The 14,882-nt window shown below is 43.5% G+C and overlaps 3 protein-coding genes across 3 annotated transcripts in view; 2 read left to right on the top strand and 1 right to left on the bottom strand.

The window, feature by feature from the left end:
• The window catches only part of xpo4 (exportin 4), a 53,320-nt gene extending 47,154 nt beyond the window's left edge, over positions 1–6,166 (top strand). Inside the window, exons 17-23 of the mRNA XM_048239831.1 lie at positions 1,595–1,888; positions 2,115–2,307; positions 2,591–2,709; positions 3,940–4,070; positions 4,338–4,455; positions 4,816–4,908; positions 5,578–6,166. Coding sequence (XP_048095788.1) covers positions 1,595–1,888; positions 2,115–2,307; positions 2,591–2,709; positions 3,940–4,070; positions 4,338–4,455; positions 4,816–4,908; positions 5,578–5,775 — 1,146 coding nt within the window. The 3' untranslated portion in view covers positions 5,776–6,166. The remainder of the gene's footprint in view (positions 1–1,594; positions 1,889–2,114; positions 2,308–2,590; positions 2,710–3,939; positions 4,071–4,337; positions 4,456–4,815; positions 4,909–5,577) is intronic.
• Positions 6,167–8,144: 1,978 nt separating this feature from the next.
• Positions 8,145–13,326, top strand: eef1akmt1 (EEF1A lysine methyltransferase 1). Its single transcript, XM_048239273.1, is given in 7 exon segments — positions 8,145–8,168; positions 8,513–8,660; positions 9,225–9,260; positions 9,262–9,308; positions 10,789–10,990; positions 10,992–11,079; positions 12,752–13,326. Coding segments are annotated over 6 exon segments (642 nt in total). The 5' UTR covers positions 8,145–8,168; positions 8,513–8,522; the 3' UTR covers positions 12,883–13,326.
• Positions 13,327–13,505: 179 nt separating this feature from the next.
• On the bottom strand, positions 13,506–14,817 carry il17d (interleukin 17d). The gene is made up of 2 exons (XM_048239272.1): positions 14,241–14,817; positions 13,506–13,966 (listed from the first exon to the last, which is right to left on the bottom strand). Exons 1-2 carry the CDS (start codon positions 14,801–14,803, stop codon positions 13,633–13,635), a joined length of 897 nt encoding a protein of 298 aa, XP_048095229.1. The 5' UTR covers positions 14,804–14,817; the 3' UTR covers positions 13,506–13,632.
• Between the last annotated feature and the right edge of the window lie 65 nt (positions 14,818–14,882).

A 14,882-nucleotide genomic window follows, 5' to 3' on the forward strand; every position in this document is an offset into this window, starting at 1 on the left:
AAAATATGAGATGGTGCAGCCTTATCTGTTTTGACACGAAATGACCCATTTATAAATGATCACTTGTATGGCATTTCTTTCAAACATATTTCGCTGTCATCCTTAAGCAGGCAAGTCTCCTTTTTGAGCTGTTAAAAAAGATTTTATCCTGCCACTTCAGCTGCTCACACTAGGTATAAAGCACCTGAATACCTTACGTTTAATGGCATCATATACATTTATATACAGGATTCATTTATTTGGTATAGTATAATTCCAATTTAACTTACAGGGTAATGAGGGCCATGTTGGTTAGTTAGTTTATTTGTCCTTACATAGGAAATTTGTTTTCACATACCATACAAGCCTCACAGACATGAAATACATAGATACACACAGTCACGGTTCTTCACCCACCACACTGCCACCACATACTCCACCCACATATATCACAACAGCACAAAAACAGCACATATACATCACTTTACACAGATACAAACAGGAAAACCATCACCAGTTGACATTACAGAGGAATGAGGGCGGCACAGTGATTCATCACCACTGTGATCTGTTGTTAAGTGCTGCTATTGCAGAGGGCACAAAGCTTTTCCTAAAGTGTACTCGCTTCCACCCCATAGCCCTATATCTGCATTTTGATGGAAGCAGAATGAAGAAAGGATTGAGGTGGTGGGTGGGGTCATGAGCGATGGTCTGTGCTCTGTTCTTGGTGAGTGTGCTGTTGAGGTCTGATAAATTAGGGGTGGGGAGGCCTATTGCTTTGGCTGCGGTATGGGTGATGCGTGTGAGTCTGTTTCTGTTGGCAGCAGTTAGCATGTTGAAAAAGCAGGGAAGGCAGTAGAGGAGGATGGGCTGGACTATGCTTTTGTACAGGAGGAGCAAGTGACAGGGGGCAACAGAAAGTGATCTGAGCTTACGGATGTAGTCTCTGTTGACTGTGTTTTTGTATGTCAGTGGTGTGTTGCTCAAAGCTGAGTTTATTGTCCAGGGTGAGTCCAAGGTATTTGAAACAGTCCACTATTTCTACGGTGTCGTTGTTGATGCAGGTGGGGTTGTGGATTGTGTCAGATGGTGTTCTGGTGTTGGTGATTACAAGTTCCTTGGTTTTACTGATGTTGAGCTGAAGGTAGTTGTCAGTGCACCATTGTGTGAGGTGAGAAATGGAGTCTTGGTATGCAGATATGGAGTTATTGTCATTCAGAAGTGCAAATACAGCAGTGTCATCAGAGTATTTGAAGTATGTGGTGATGGGTGTGGGACTGACGCAGTCATTGGTGTAGAGGGTGAAGAGGAAGGGGCTTAGGACGCACCCCTGCGGGGCGCCAGTGTTAATTGTGGTGAGTGGTGATGTGACCATACTAATCTTGACTGCTTATGGTCACTGAGGAAGTTGTGGGTCCAGTGGATGAGGGTCGGGGGATGTGCAGATGGTAGAGTTTGTTGATCATCAGGTGGCGTTGGATGGTGTTGAAATATATATAATATAAGTACCGTTTTAATTAATTGTATACTTATGTAATTTAGTTTAATTTGACCAATGAGCTGATCCTGGATCAGTGACAGAGGGGGGGTCTAACTCCCCCCGTCTCTCTCCTAGGTTCTGCACCCACTCCAGCAGCGCTTCCTCAATCTCATCAACCAGGAGAACTTCGCCCAGATCTGCCAGGAGGAGGCGGTCAAGCGCGAGATCGTGGCCACGCTGGAGGCGCTCTGCGGCATCGCCGAGGCTACGCAGATCGACAACGTTGCGTCGCTCTTCAGCTTCCTCATGGACTTCCTGTCCAGCTGCATCGGCCTGATGGAGGTGTATCGCAACACGCCCGACACGGTCAACCTCATCATTGAGGTGTTCGTGGAGGTCGCCCACAAACAGATCTGCTACCTAGGAGAGGTGAGCGATCATGTTCACACACACACACACACACACACACACACACACACACACACACACTTATATAGAAGTGAGGGATATTCTTGCCTCTGAAATGATTAGTTTGGCCCTCCTACTAACGAAGACTTTCCTACAAGTAAACTGTACATATTCTCAAATATGACATGGATGAAACTTTTGTCTTTCCTCTATACCTATCTCTTCCTCTCTACCCCCCAACCCCCAGACTAAGTCCATGAAGCTGTATGAGGCGTGCCTGACGCTGCTGCAGGTCTACTCCAAGAACAATCTGGGCCGTAAGCGTGTGGATGTGACGGCCGAGGAGGACCAGTACCAGGACCTGCTCCTCATCATGGAGCTACTGACCAACCTGTTGTCCAAAGAGTTCATCGACTTTAGCGACACCGGTGAGGTTGAGGGTATGTGAGCATGTGTGTTTGTGTGTGTATGTGTGTGTGGGAGGAAGAGATGGGGAATGAGATCATTCTCATCATTTGTGATTCTTTCCCTCTCAGTCTTCCTCCTTAGATAGGCGTCTTGGTCTTGCTGCCACCTTTTGCTCATTCTCTCAATCCATGATGTTGATTTCAATAAAAAAAAAAAAAAAAAAAACATGTTTAAGTTAGATTTCATAAATATTGCATGACTGGCTGGCATGTTGTGGCTGTGGTCTTCATGGCTGAGGTGTGTTTGTGTGTCCAGATGAAGTGTTCCGGGGCCAGGAGCAGAGCTCGGGAGCGGGGCGGTCGGTGTCGGCGGCCGACGTGGTTCTGTTCGGGGTGAACATCGTGCTGCCGCTCATGTCTCAGGACCTGCTGAAGGTGCGACCTCATGGACATGTTTGGACAGTACAAGTGTACACATGGTGGTGTTAATGCACAAAATGAAGATACATATACAGTATCTCTCTCTGGATTCCCACAGATCCTTGGAAGTTTGTGAATTTGAAAAAAATTATTTCAAAGCCCTGGAAAGTTTTTTGGAAATAGACATATATATGTACACATGGGTCAGTGAAAGTGCTTGAATTTATAGTTAAGGTCAAAATTGTTTCCCCCCCTTTTATAAAATCACACAAAACCCTAAAAATGTCCAAAACCAAATTTGTTTCTAGCACTGGTGCCTCCTGAAGTGCAAAGACATTTTATCCTCAATCATACAACAATTGGGTTCTATGGAACTATTTATTTGTTTCTGATTGGCCGAGAGACGTTCCATGAGTTGGAATATCCATGACCAACCCCACTCTCACTCGTGCTATATTGCTTAATCATAGCGCAGTGCGCAATCAGCATGGAGGCAATGAAGTACTGACTGGTGCATGATGGGCTAAGTTGATTGGTGCATGATGGGCTAAGTGTAGCTGGATTGTGATTTGTAATATTAAAACAGTATGGTCATTTTCTGTCTGAAACTGCATGAAAACAGTGTTTTAGCCACTCCAATTTTCAAAATTTTCTCAGGGGAGAAACCCTCGAACCCCCGTTGAGACTCTTCTTTCTTGCCTCCAAACATTAAACTGTCACATTAAACTAGTGCCACAGAGTGTAAGGGCTACTCAAGTTTCTCAAGGGCCCATCATATGGCCTCCCCCGTTACATGGCTTAATCGGTATAAACCAGACAAAATTATCATCATCATCATCAATAAAATAACACTCAAGCAAGATTGGTAATGTGTTCTAAATCATCGGCTTGGATATCAGCAAAAGCTAACTACAACAAACTGAATTAGTGTCACATTGTTAAATTCAACCTTGATGCGCATGTTATAAGGCCTAAGGGTCCATAAATTTGAGGGAAAAGGACCTAGAAAGTCCTTGGATTTGACATTGAGGAAAGGGTGGGAACCCTGCTCTCTCTTACTTTCTCACTCTTATGGTCCTTGTTATGACACAGATGATTTTCAGTCAAGATCGCTTAGAAGGGGGTTACATTTTGCCTCGAGTTAGTCTCCTTCAAACCTGCACTACGTTTTGTTCTGCACAGATGTGACCCTGTATGCTTCCTGCGTCTGTAACCCATAATGCATCTCTCTGTTCCCCCCTGCAGTTTCCGTCTCTGTGTAACCAGTATTATAAGCTCATCACCTTCATCTGTGAGATCTTCCCTGAGAAGATTCCTCAGCTGCCCGAGGAGCTGTTCAAGAGCCTCATGATCTCGCTCGAGCTCGGCATGACCTCGTATCCTTACCTACATCTGTGTGTGTGTGTGTGTGTGTGTGTGTTATTACAGAGTGTATCAAACAATTTAACTGAATCTGAAAAGGAGTTGAAAGAAGTTATAAAAGGGGAAACATTCTAGTGGTTCACTCCAGTGTAAAACAGAAGTTGATGCATCTACCCTTTGTGGATGACTTTGTGTGTGTGTGTGTATTTGTGTGTTCAGTTAGCATCAGGGTCAGGTCAGGGAGTCGGACTGCTGTATTTGCCTTAACCCAGCTCCCACAGAATGAGCTCGGAGATCAGCCAACTCTGTCTAGAGGCTCTCTCCCCATTGGCTGAGCAGTGTGCCAAGACCCAAGAAACTGACACGCCCCTTTTTATTGCCACCCGACACTTCCTCAAGGTGAGCGGTGTCCTTATGTGATGACAACAGTGGAGTTGTTAAAGCAAATCTTTACGTAGTAAAATGTATTGTCCAATGTTATGTAATGCAGCGCAATCGCAAGTGCCTTGTCATGTGTTTCCAATGAGGGCACATAGTCCATGTAGCTTGCATAGATTTTGAGATGCCACTTAAAAACTTGCGCAAGCCTTGCGTTGACAAATTTGTCACTCACAATAATGTTATGAATCTTAAGGGGTTTTTATGTCACCCTATCACCATCATCTTTTGGCACCTGTTTCTGTGTCTTACATTGCCTTCATCTTCATCAACACCTGTGTGTGTGTGTGTGTGTGTGTGTGTGTGTGTGTGTGTGCGCAGCTGGTGTTTGACATGCTGGTGCTGCAGAAGCACAACACTGAGATGACGGTGGCAGCAGGAGAGGCTCTCTATACTCTCGTGTGCCTGCACCAGGTGAGCTTTAGTCTCCACACACACCCTCAACCTCAGCATCTCACACACACACACACACACACAGCATCATACACACAGCATCAGTACCACACACACACACACAGCATCAGTACCACACACACACACACACAGCATCAGTACCACACACACACATACAGCATCAGTACCACACACACAGCTTCAGTACCACACACCTGTATCCTCCCGCATTAACAGCATCAGCATCACTATGGCATCAGTACCAGCACCTCTCACTGGAATACAGGGCTCTTGGTGGGCTTAATGTTTCAACCATATCATAAAATAAACTGTCTGCACACTTAAATCCTTTGCAAGTTTATTTGCCAAGCTTTCGGTTAGACGACCATCCTCAGGGCATCCTCAACCATATCATAAAAAATAGTTTTCTAAAAAACTTGAACTTAACACTTGAATGAAAAGTATATTAAAAGTTTTAAGTTCTATCTTAAGTGTTAAGTAGTGAGGGGTAGCGTTTCATTTATTATTTCATTGACAATGGTTCTCAGAGATCCTATTACAAGTACAATCCTGGAGAGGCATTAAGTGTTTAGTTTTTAATTGGCAAAGTTATTGTTAAAGTTCTTACAAGTTTTCTCTCTCTCTCTCTCTCTCTCTTTGTCCTCCATCTCTCGTCCTCCATCTTATCAGGCGGAGTACTCTGAGCTGGTGGAGACTCTGCTGTCCAGCCAGAGGGACGCGGTCATCTACCAGCGGCTGGCCGACGCCTTCAACAAGCTGACAGCCAGCAGCACGCCCCCAGCCATGGACCGCAAACAGAAGGTGGCCTTTCTCAAGAGCCTGGAGGAGTTTGTGGCCAATGTGGGCGGCCTGCTCTGCGTCAAATAACCACTGCCCCCTACAGACCCCAGCCCCCCTCTCTCTCTTCGACCAACCCCCAACATCCAGAGCCACTCGCTCTCCACACACACACACACACACACACACATTCTGACATGCAAGCACACACACATCTACCCAATTGTGGACTTATAGGTTAGCCTCCTGGCTAAGACTGGTTTTGCTGGCCATCCCACACACACACACACACACACACACACACACACACAGACCCCATCCCCTTGCACTGGTGGAGAAAAGAATCTGTAAGCTGCACTGTTGGACTGGATTAGAGCACTGAAGTGACAAGGGGAAGTCTTCGGAGGAGTCCTAGCAATGTGTGTGTGTGTGAGTGAGTGTGCGAGCGTGTGTGTGCGTGCGCGTGCGTGTGTGTGAGAATGATTGAATGATTGAGATATAGGTTCTCTGGCTCTTTGCCTCTCACCCTTTCTCTTCTGTATGTGCCTGGCACAGACAGTCAGCTGGTCGTGGGGAGGATGGGTAGGGGGTTTGTAAAGGGGGGTTGTGGGGGGTCACCGAGATCATCTCAGTCCAATCTGATCTTTGTTTACTTTGCCAGTAGGGAGGTGTGGATTATGGGCAGGGGGACACACCTCTCCAGTTTGTCTACAGTTCTACAGAGTTCCACATAAACCCTGCTTTGCTCCCCAGCCTCACACACACACACACACACACACACACGCACGAGCCCTCCCCCCGCCCTCCCCAGAGTGCCTTCTTGTTTTTCTTGTTTGTGTCGTGTGTTTAGCCGTCTTGCCAAGACGAGCAGAACCGTGTCTTACTGCAAAGTGCAAAGCCCGTGCGTCATCACGGCGAGCATGCATCGCCATGGCGACCAGAGAGAAAAAGCCTTCCTTTGCTATACCACGTCACCACAGCTGGTGGGAAAAGGGGGGGGGGGGGAGCAAATTACTGATGAAGAGGGATGGAAGAAAAGAAAAAACCAAAATCACTTTGTGTTTGATAAGGGTGTACATATATTTTCAAAAAGAAAAAAAAACAGAGAAAAAAATGTGTTAAAAATAAAGGACTGAATTTTTTTTATAAAAAATAATAGAGGGTAAAAGCAGATTTTTTATTGCTATGACATCACCTGAAGTTAGAAGGCGCTAGTGTGAGTTGTTTTTTTTTTTGTTTTTTTTTGTTTTCTTTGATGCATTGTAGTTTTACCTTGTGCCCTTGATTTGAAATGTTTCACCTGGATCACCCTTTTAGTCCTGGTTGGCCCTCTGCTACACTACAGGATAAAGGCGTCTCTGGAACTATGTTGAGATGCTCACAGGCAACACAGGCCTATGAATGCGGTTTGGCCTGCACTGTTCATTTCATTTTCTTTTTCTTTCTTTCTTTCTTTCTTTCTTTCTTTCTTTCTTTCTTTCTTTTTTCCCCTCCGGTCTTTTTCCTGCTCTTGCACCCATGCCCATGTTTTCAAATCACCAACGCGCATTGGGACTGTAGGAAAGCCTATATTGCCGTAGCAATAACAAACCAAAAACCGACAAAAAAAAAGGAAGGAGTTGATGTGTTTTAGCCCGGGCTTGCTTGAAGAAAGGACTCCCAGACCCCTCTCCTTAGAGCACTAATTCTGTTCTTTTTGGAATGCCTGAATTGTAATGAAATGTAAAAGTGTACATAAACTTATTATATAAAATATTTTGACTACTGTTGTCTGTCTTTATTTTAGCCAGATAAGGTACAGTATGCTTTCAGTCCTCTAATCCCACCAGCCAAGACCACAGTTTGACCTAGAGACTGAATCTGGACAGGATCTGGACCATGTTGGATAAATCTGTATTTAGCTTAGTTGAGCTATACGATATCTCAGAGATTGAATTGGTAATCTGATGTAGGGTTCCTTAAAACATATGATCATGCTGAATTCCATCAGGCTTTAGTTGTTTTTGACCAACCACATTGTCAGTTGGCAGATCAAACAGATGTAGATCTACAGAACTGTGCTTGCAGAAAGTAGAACACCAGTCTATCCAGTACATCTGCTATGAAAATAATTATTTTGCGACCCTTACCAGAAAAAGATGATTCTATGACTCTGGAGTTAAATTGTTGTGGGATACATACACAAGGTGGGACTAAAGCACACAGAAAACAAGTCCACAATTTCAATTAACTAGCATGTGTCAAAGTTAGTTGAAATAGTGGACTTGTTTTCTGTAAGGGGGTGTCGCCTCAACTTTAAGTCCAATAGGAGTTTACACATAGCGCTTGAGATACTGAAAGGAGGCAAGTTGCCTGAGATGCAATTTCGACTTCGAGTATTTCGGACGTTTGGTCTCTATCGGATACCGTAGGGCTAGACCTCCACGTGTGACTGTCAACAGGGAGAGGTGGGTAGCAAGCAAGATATGTTGAGCCTCATATTGGTACTGTAACGTTAAACGTATAAATGTGGTTTATGTAACTGTAACGTTATACTTTGATATCGGTTAACTTCTGCAATGTGAGGCAAACAATTTGGCCATGTTAAACTAATTGGGCACGTGTTTACTTCATAATCTAATTTTAGCCATCTCTGGTTAGCAGCAGGGAGATTAGCTGCGGCTATCCTACAACTGGTTGTTTCCGAAATCGCATACTGTACACACTGCTCGTATACGATCAGGGCATCTCGTAGACAATCACCGTAATGACAACTTGAATATCTATTTTATAGGCTACTTTTGCATGCGGTACTTCATAAATAGTATTATTTTTCATCGTTATGAAGGCAAAGCACCATGAGCGACAGCGACGATGATGTCCCTCAGCTGTCTGCGGCCACACTGGCGGCTCTGCAGGAGTTCTACGATGACCAGAAGATGGGTCAGGGACAGGCCACAGACATCTACGCGGTCGGGGCTGTGGAGGAGGACTGGGTAGGCTAGGTCATACAGGGAAGGGTGAACTGTTGAAAATGTTATAGCTTAAAGATCAGGAAGTGTGTTGTACAGTATTTCTACAGTGAATAACTGTTCTAGCCTCTCGGCCTATGGAGGGACACTTGTAGTTGTTGCATTCATTATAGAAATAATATGACAATATTGTTGTAGAATTAGGTCTGAGAAGGTTGAAGCAGTAATCAAGGATATTTGATTTGGTTCTTACAGCTAGGGATTTGTAACATAGACATAGATTACCTAACTGTTCAACATACGTATGGGCAAACAATACAGGAAAAACCTAAAGGTACTGATTTCAAGCAAAAGACCTGGAGTATTGGGTAGTCGGCATTTTACATGTTGTGTAAATTTATATAAATAATAGTATTCATTTTAATACTGAACATATATTTGCAAATGATCTATATGCAACAGTTTCAAAAACTAAATCATGGGACGTGCACGTTTGTGCAAGTTCCAAATGATGGTGCTTCAAAAGACATGGTGTCAGATAACTGATGTTTTAAACATTTTTAATGTCTTCTGTAATTTCTTCATCAGGGAATGAGCCAGTTTTGGTATAATGAAGAGACAGCTACTGCGGCTAGCAGAGGAGGCCATACAGCAGGCTGGCAAAGGGGGCAGGTGGGTCACTGGTGCATTATTACACTGCAAAAACTGCTTATCTAATAAAATCTAACCAAGATTATTAGTCTTATATCAAGATAAAAATAACTAGTTTGTATTGTTTTCAGTATACAGAGACTTACCTAGAGCTTTCTCGTGAAATCATTTGACTTAATTTAAGAAAAGTTTGACTTATTTTAAGACATCTCATCCTGAAAACAAGCAAATTTTTCTGCCAGTGTGTTAAGCAAATTTGTCCTAAAAACAAGCAAATTTGTCTGCCAGTGCATTAAGTAAATTAAGTAAATTTGTCTTGATAAGACTCCTTAAAATAAGTCAAAGTCTTCCTAAATTAAGTCAAAATGATCTTTCCAGAGGGCACTAGGTAAGTCTTTTCATACTAAAAACAATACCAAATAGATGTTTTGATCCTATTATAAGATTAATAACACTTGGTTAGATTTCATTTTTTGCAGTGTAGATACCGTTGTTTGGATGAGGCGTTAAATCAAGGTCCTGACTCAGTGGTCAAAAAATGATCCCATGGCACTTATCGCAAAGAATAGGGGGTTCCCTGGTGTCCTGGCTAAATTTCCATCCTGGCTCATTCAATGTGGCCCCCTAATCTTCCTCCAGCGTAAATTGTTCATTCATTCCCTCATTCTCCAATTAAAGCTGGTGTGTGGTGCGCAATCTGGTGCTTAAAGGTGCTCTAAGCGATGCTTGGTAACGTCACTTCTGTTGATTTTCAAACAAAACAGAGAGCTAGTTCGCTACTTCCTCCCCCTCCCTCCCGTGCTGCTCCCGTGCAATTGAAATTCTCCTAAACGTGCATCTCTTCTGTGATATGCTGGAACAGTTTGTTATGTTTTTATGGGCCAGGTTTGCCCAGGTTGTTTTTGTTGCCGTTTTTTGAGCCTGGGCTGTCCACAGAGATCGCGTTTTTTTACAGTGTATTCAGGACACAGACAGCTAGCTGCTGGTTAGGTGATGATGAAAAACGCGTGGTATCGCTTAGACTAGAGCACCTTTAATGGCTGCCAGATGGGTGCTACATTTTGGTGGTTTTTGGTGAGAGTCCACCTGTTAAGAGGTTTGGATGCCTTGATAACTTCTGCCATTGTCTGAGCGGCCCTCTATAGGCGATTACCGACCTAGCAACTTTCTGTGTTTCTTTAATCTTTTTTTAATATCATCTAATATTTTAATATTTCATCTATGTATGTTTGAAAATACATTACATTACATTACCCCATTACATTACATTTGGCTGAATTTAACATCTCTAACCATGGTAAATGTAAGTTTTAGAACAATTCTCAAATTTTAGGACAGTTTCAAAAAAAAACATTAGAGTACAGTAAGAATAAGTCGTCGGTGAGTACCCAGTTCTATTCAGTTTAAAAGCATGGCTAAACACTATGAGAGTAGATGTTCTCTAAAATCTTCAGGAGTTTTTTTGAAATCAGGCATGGCATGCCTCTATAAGCTGCATCAGGATAGCATGCCTCAGCTGCCCAAGCGTGTACCAGCGGCTGAAAAAGAACGACCTGGAGGGCATCAACGATGTGACTGCTGTTGTGCTGGAATACGACCGCCGGTTCGCGGTGTACGGTGACGAGTTCGTCTTCTACGACTACAACAACCCACTCAGCCTACCGGAGAGCATCGGTCCACAAAGCTTTGACTTTGTCCTCGCCTGATCCACCCTACCTGTCGGAGGAGTGCCTCAGTAAGGTGGCCATCACGGTCAAGTTCTTGACCAAGGGAAAGACCCTGCTCTGCACAGGTGAGTTTCATTTAAAATGTTTTACAGGGTTCTTACGGGTCATGGAATTTCTGTAATATCATGGAATTTTGGAAAGTCTATTCCAGACATGGAAAGTCAGGGAATTTTATCATTTTTGGGTCAAAGTCATGGAATATCAGGGAATTTTGTTGTAGCAGTTTAAAATGTACTTGCCAAAATACATTAATACAAATATATGTCCATGCAGAATTGGTGTATATCTTATTAGCTTTATTGCTTGCTTGAGTGGTAGTGGTTAGCCCAACTTTGTTTATTCAGTGCCCATTAATTCATATCCTGCTCTAAAAAAGTAAAAGATGGTTGAATGCTACGTACGTAGCTGCTCTGAAATCTTTGGTCAGTATATTGTACCATTAATTATATAGTAGGTCATGGAAATTCTGTTTTTTTTTGTCAGGGAAAAGTCATGGAATTTTGCATTTGACTTGGAGTGGGAACCCTGGTTTTAAATAACATATGGCATAGTTAGAATGTATCAGTTTTTGAGTCAATGATGATCAGGTTTCACTGATTTGGAGTCTATACGTTACACAAGAAAAACTCTAAAAGATCATACAAATTTGAAGTACAAAAGAAAACATTCTGAATTGCATAAAAGCATCTAGGAAACCATAAACATACCTAGATACAGGGGCAGGGGCAGGGGCAACAGATCAGTTTGGTTCCACACACAGCTGACTAAATGTCCTGAGGTTCATTACTAAGATGCGAGCCCTGAGATACGAAAGCCTCTTCCTGTCTTCTTGTAACAGAATGCCATATAAAGCCAGCTGAAGAGCCAAAGAGCCGTCCAGGCATTACTGTACAGCTACAGAATGACATAACATAATGCTTCTCTAATTGTGCCCTTCTTATTTTGCATCTCACTCTCTTTATTTGCACTTCCATTGCTTTGCTCATCTTGCGCAAATTCAAGACCAGGTATTGGTTCTAGGGAGTATTCCAAGAGCTTGGTTTAGTGATAAATCTGAGTAAGTCAAAAGTAAGTGTTAATCCACCTAATTGTAGAGCTCTCTGGCTTCATTCTCCTAGCAAAACAAAGCCATATGATTCTTCTTTTAGAAGGTTTACTACTTCCTCTGAGTTAATTTAAAGGTGCTTTAAGCAATGTTGGGTGACGTCACTTCTGTTGATGTTCAAACAAAACAGAGCTAGCTCGCTACTCCCTCCTAACCTGACTCTCGCCAGATGAATTTCGTTCTGCCTAGCTCTGCCTAGCTCCACTCACATCCATCTGGGATCGGTTCCGTCGAGAGTGATTTCAGCACGAGATTGGCTCTACCATCAGGATGCAGGGCGGGAGTTTCATAGATGTGACGTAGCGTAGAAGCGACTGTGAGACTGTTCTCAGCGTCACAGGTTGGCTTCGATGTGAGTGGTTAAAGTAGCACGTCAATAGATGACGGACAAGTGGCTTATCTAATCTTATGCAAGGATTTTTTTAATAAGGCCCAGCCTTCTGAAGCACCACTCCAATGGATCGATCCCAGATGGATGAGTGGAGCTAGGCGGAACGAAATTCATCTGGCGAGAGTCAGGTTAACTCCCTCCCCTTCCCTCCCGTGCAATTAAAACTCTCCTAAACGTGCATCTCGTCTGTGATTAGAGTGAATGGATTCTCTTCAGTCACTGATGTACCTTTTTTCTCCAGGAGCCATCATGGAGGAGCATGCAAAGAAACTCATGGCTCTGAAGATGTGTAACTTCCTGCCCAAGCACAGCCATAACCTGGCCAATGAATTCCGCTGCTACACCAACTACGAGTCGACGCTCCTCTCGTAACACCAGCCACCCACATCACCAGACTTTTCAGCTGCTCTGACAGAACTGTCAGTGACTGAGACTTGACAAGTTGTGCCTATGAGATGTAGGGTCGGGTGGCAAACCTATTAACTGATCAATCAGGTTTACCCTCAGAACTAATGTAAATGTATATATATTTTTTTAAATGTCAAGGACTCTAGAATAAAGATATTCCATGCTAAATGGTTTTGCTCTTTGTTTGGAGTAAACATGAGTCACTGACGTACAGATAGGATGAATAAAAATGGAAACAATGTTAAGTTAGTTTTGAATTGTATAAGGAATACATAAAGCCACAGTCTATGAAGGAAGTTTTACTTCTGATATATTACCACTTTTACCCGTAATGTTTTTAAGGGAATCCACTCCGGAGAGCAAGGATAATCTCCAAACACTGGCACCACCGCCACATCTCAGATTGCAGTTAGTTTCCTAGACTGTTTACTTTTATTGGCTTGTGCCTACAGTGGTGCTTATCATAGTCAGCTAGATCCATTCCATTACCCATGTGATGCCCTCATCTGTGGTTGGCTTTCATTCAGAATATATTGGCCTGTGCCTGCTTCACAGGAACTTACTTTCTAGGAAAGAAGACATGAGACTTTTTGATCAACAGGTGTCACTGTATATCACCACTGGACAGACCCAAAAGCAGGAATCTCACATTTCAGTAAAAATATAGTTCTGATGGTCTTAATGTGGCACGTGAATAGGGTCTTCATACATTCTTTAGTTGTTCTTCCGAATGGGGTTGGTATGGAACGTCTTCTGGCCTGGCTTTACTTTAGTGCTGTCCAGACTTTGGTTGGTCCTCGGTGCTTGCCTATCTTTTTCCAGCAACGGTACGCACGTGCACCCAACCGGGACCGAGATGTAGCTCTCCGTGTAGGAGTGACGGCCACCAATGCACGAGCCCGTGCGACGCAAGATCACGGACGGCATGTAGACCGGAGTACTGCGGTAGCGCTCGCTCTCCTGGCCGAAAGGACCGTTCAAGCATCCTTTACACAAGCAGTAAGCCTCTGGGATGTAACGTGGGTACCTCGCTGGGTCGTGGGAGACCCTGTTTGGATAGAAAATATATTTAGACTCAGAAACTGAAATGTGTTGTTTCCTATGTGAGAGGCTTTATTCGTCTAAAACTGCCATTCTTTGGTCGTTTTACATTACACTTGTTGACCAAGCGACTTCCAACAAGGGTGGTATGAACAATTTACCTGTAGGCTATTGCAATATGTGCTGAAATGTCGATTGTTATCTTGCCGGCATGCGCTAGGTTAATTTTAATGTGTTGTTAGTAGCATAAGAGATGCAATAAAAATCTGAAGAGACCATACCTGTATGCCCAAGGAGAAATACTTAATAGATTCACAGGAATGCGCGACTTTCTGTCCGCTGTCAAGCGACGACCAGAGGGACATGTCATATTCAGTCGCTCAACTGATGCAAGCTGCAGTGTGTGATGAAAGGCGCTAAAGACTCCCACCGAAAGTCTCCCAAACATCTGTTCAAGAATTTCCTCTGGAATATCCAAGCATGGACGTGGCCGCGGCATCTTTCTGGACACCTTACTAACTTTTGATCCCCAGCAATAGTCGCCCCACAGTAACATCACAGCCAGCAGCAGGACGCAAGTCCGATTCATCATTGTCTCACGGCACAAAAGATTCACAGGTAAATTACTGTACTTACAGGTACAGGTACTGATACTTGGGAGGACAGAAAACTCAGGGAAAGTTCTCCAAAACAGAGGGGGGAAACTGCGATTCACAGGAGAATCCTTCGTGGTTGCGTAAAAGTCTCCAGTTTGGCTGCCAGTCAGAGAGAACGGGGAAAGAATATTCTGTCCCCATGAGTGATTTCCCACCAACCATGGTCTGAAAACCAATGAACGGAACATTTGGCTAAAATAGGCTAAAATAACTGGTGAAAAGTAACACCACCCGACCACCACTTAAGAGCCTGGGTTTGTTGACTGT

Source organism: Alosa alosa, chromosome 3, assembly GCF_017589495.1.
Source record: "Alosa alosa isolate M-15738 ecotype Scorff River chromosome 3, AALO_Geno_1.1, whole genome shotgun sequence".
Taxonomy (NCBI): domain Eukaryota; kingdom Metazoa; phylum Chordata; class Actinopteri; order Clupeiformes; family Clupeidae; genus Alosa; species Alosa alosa.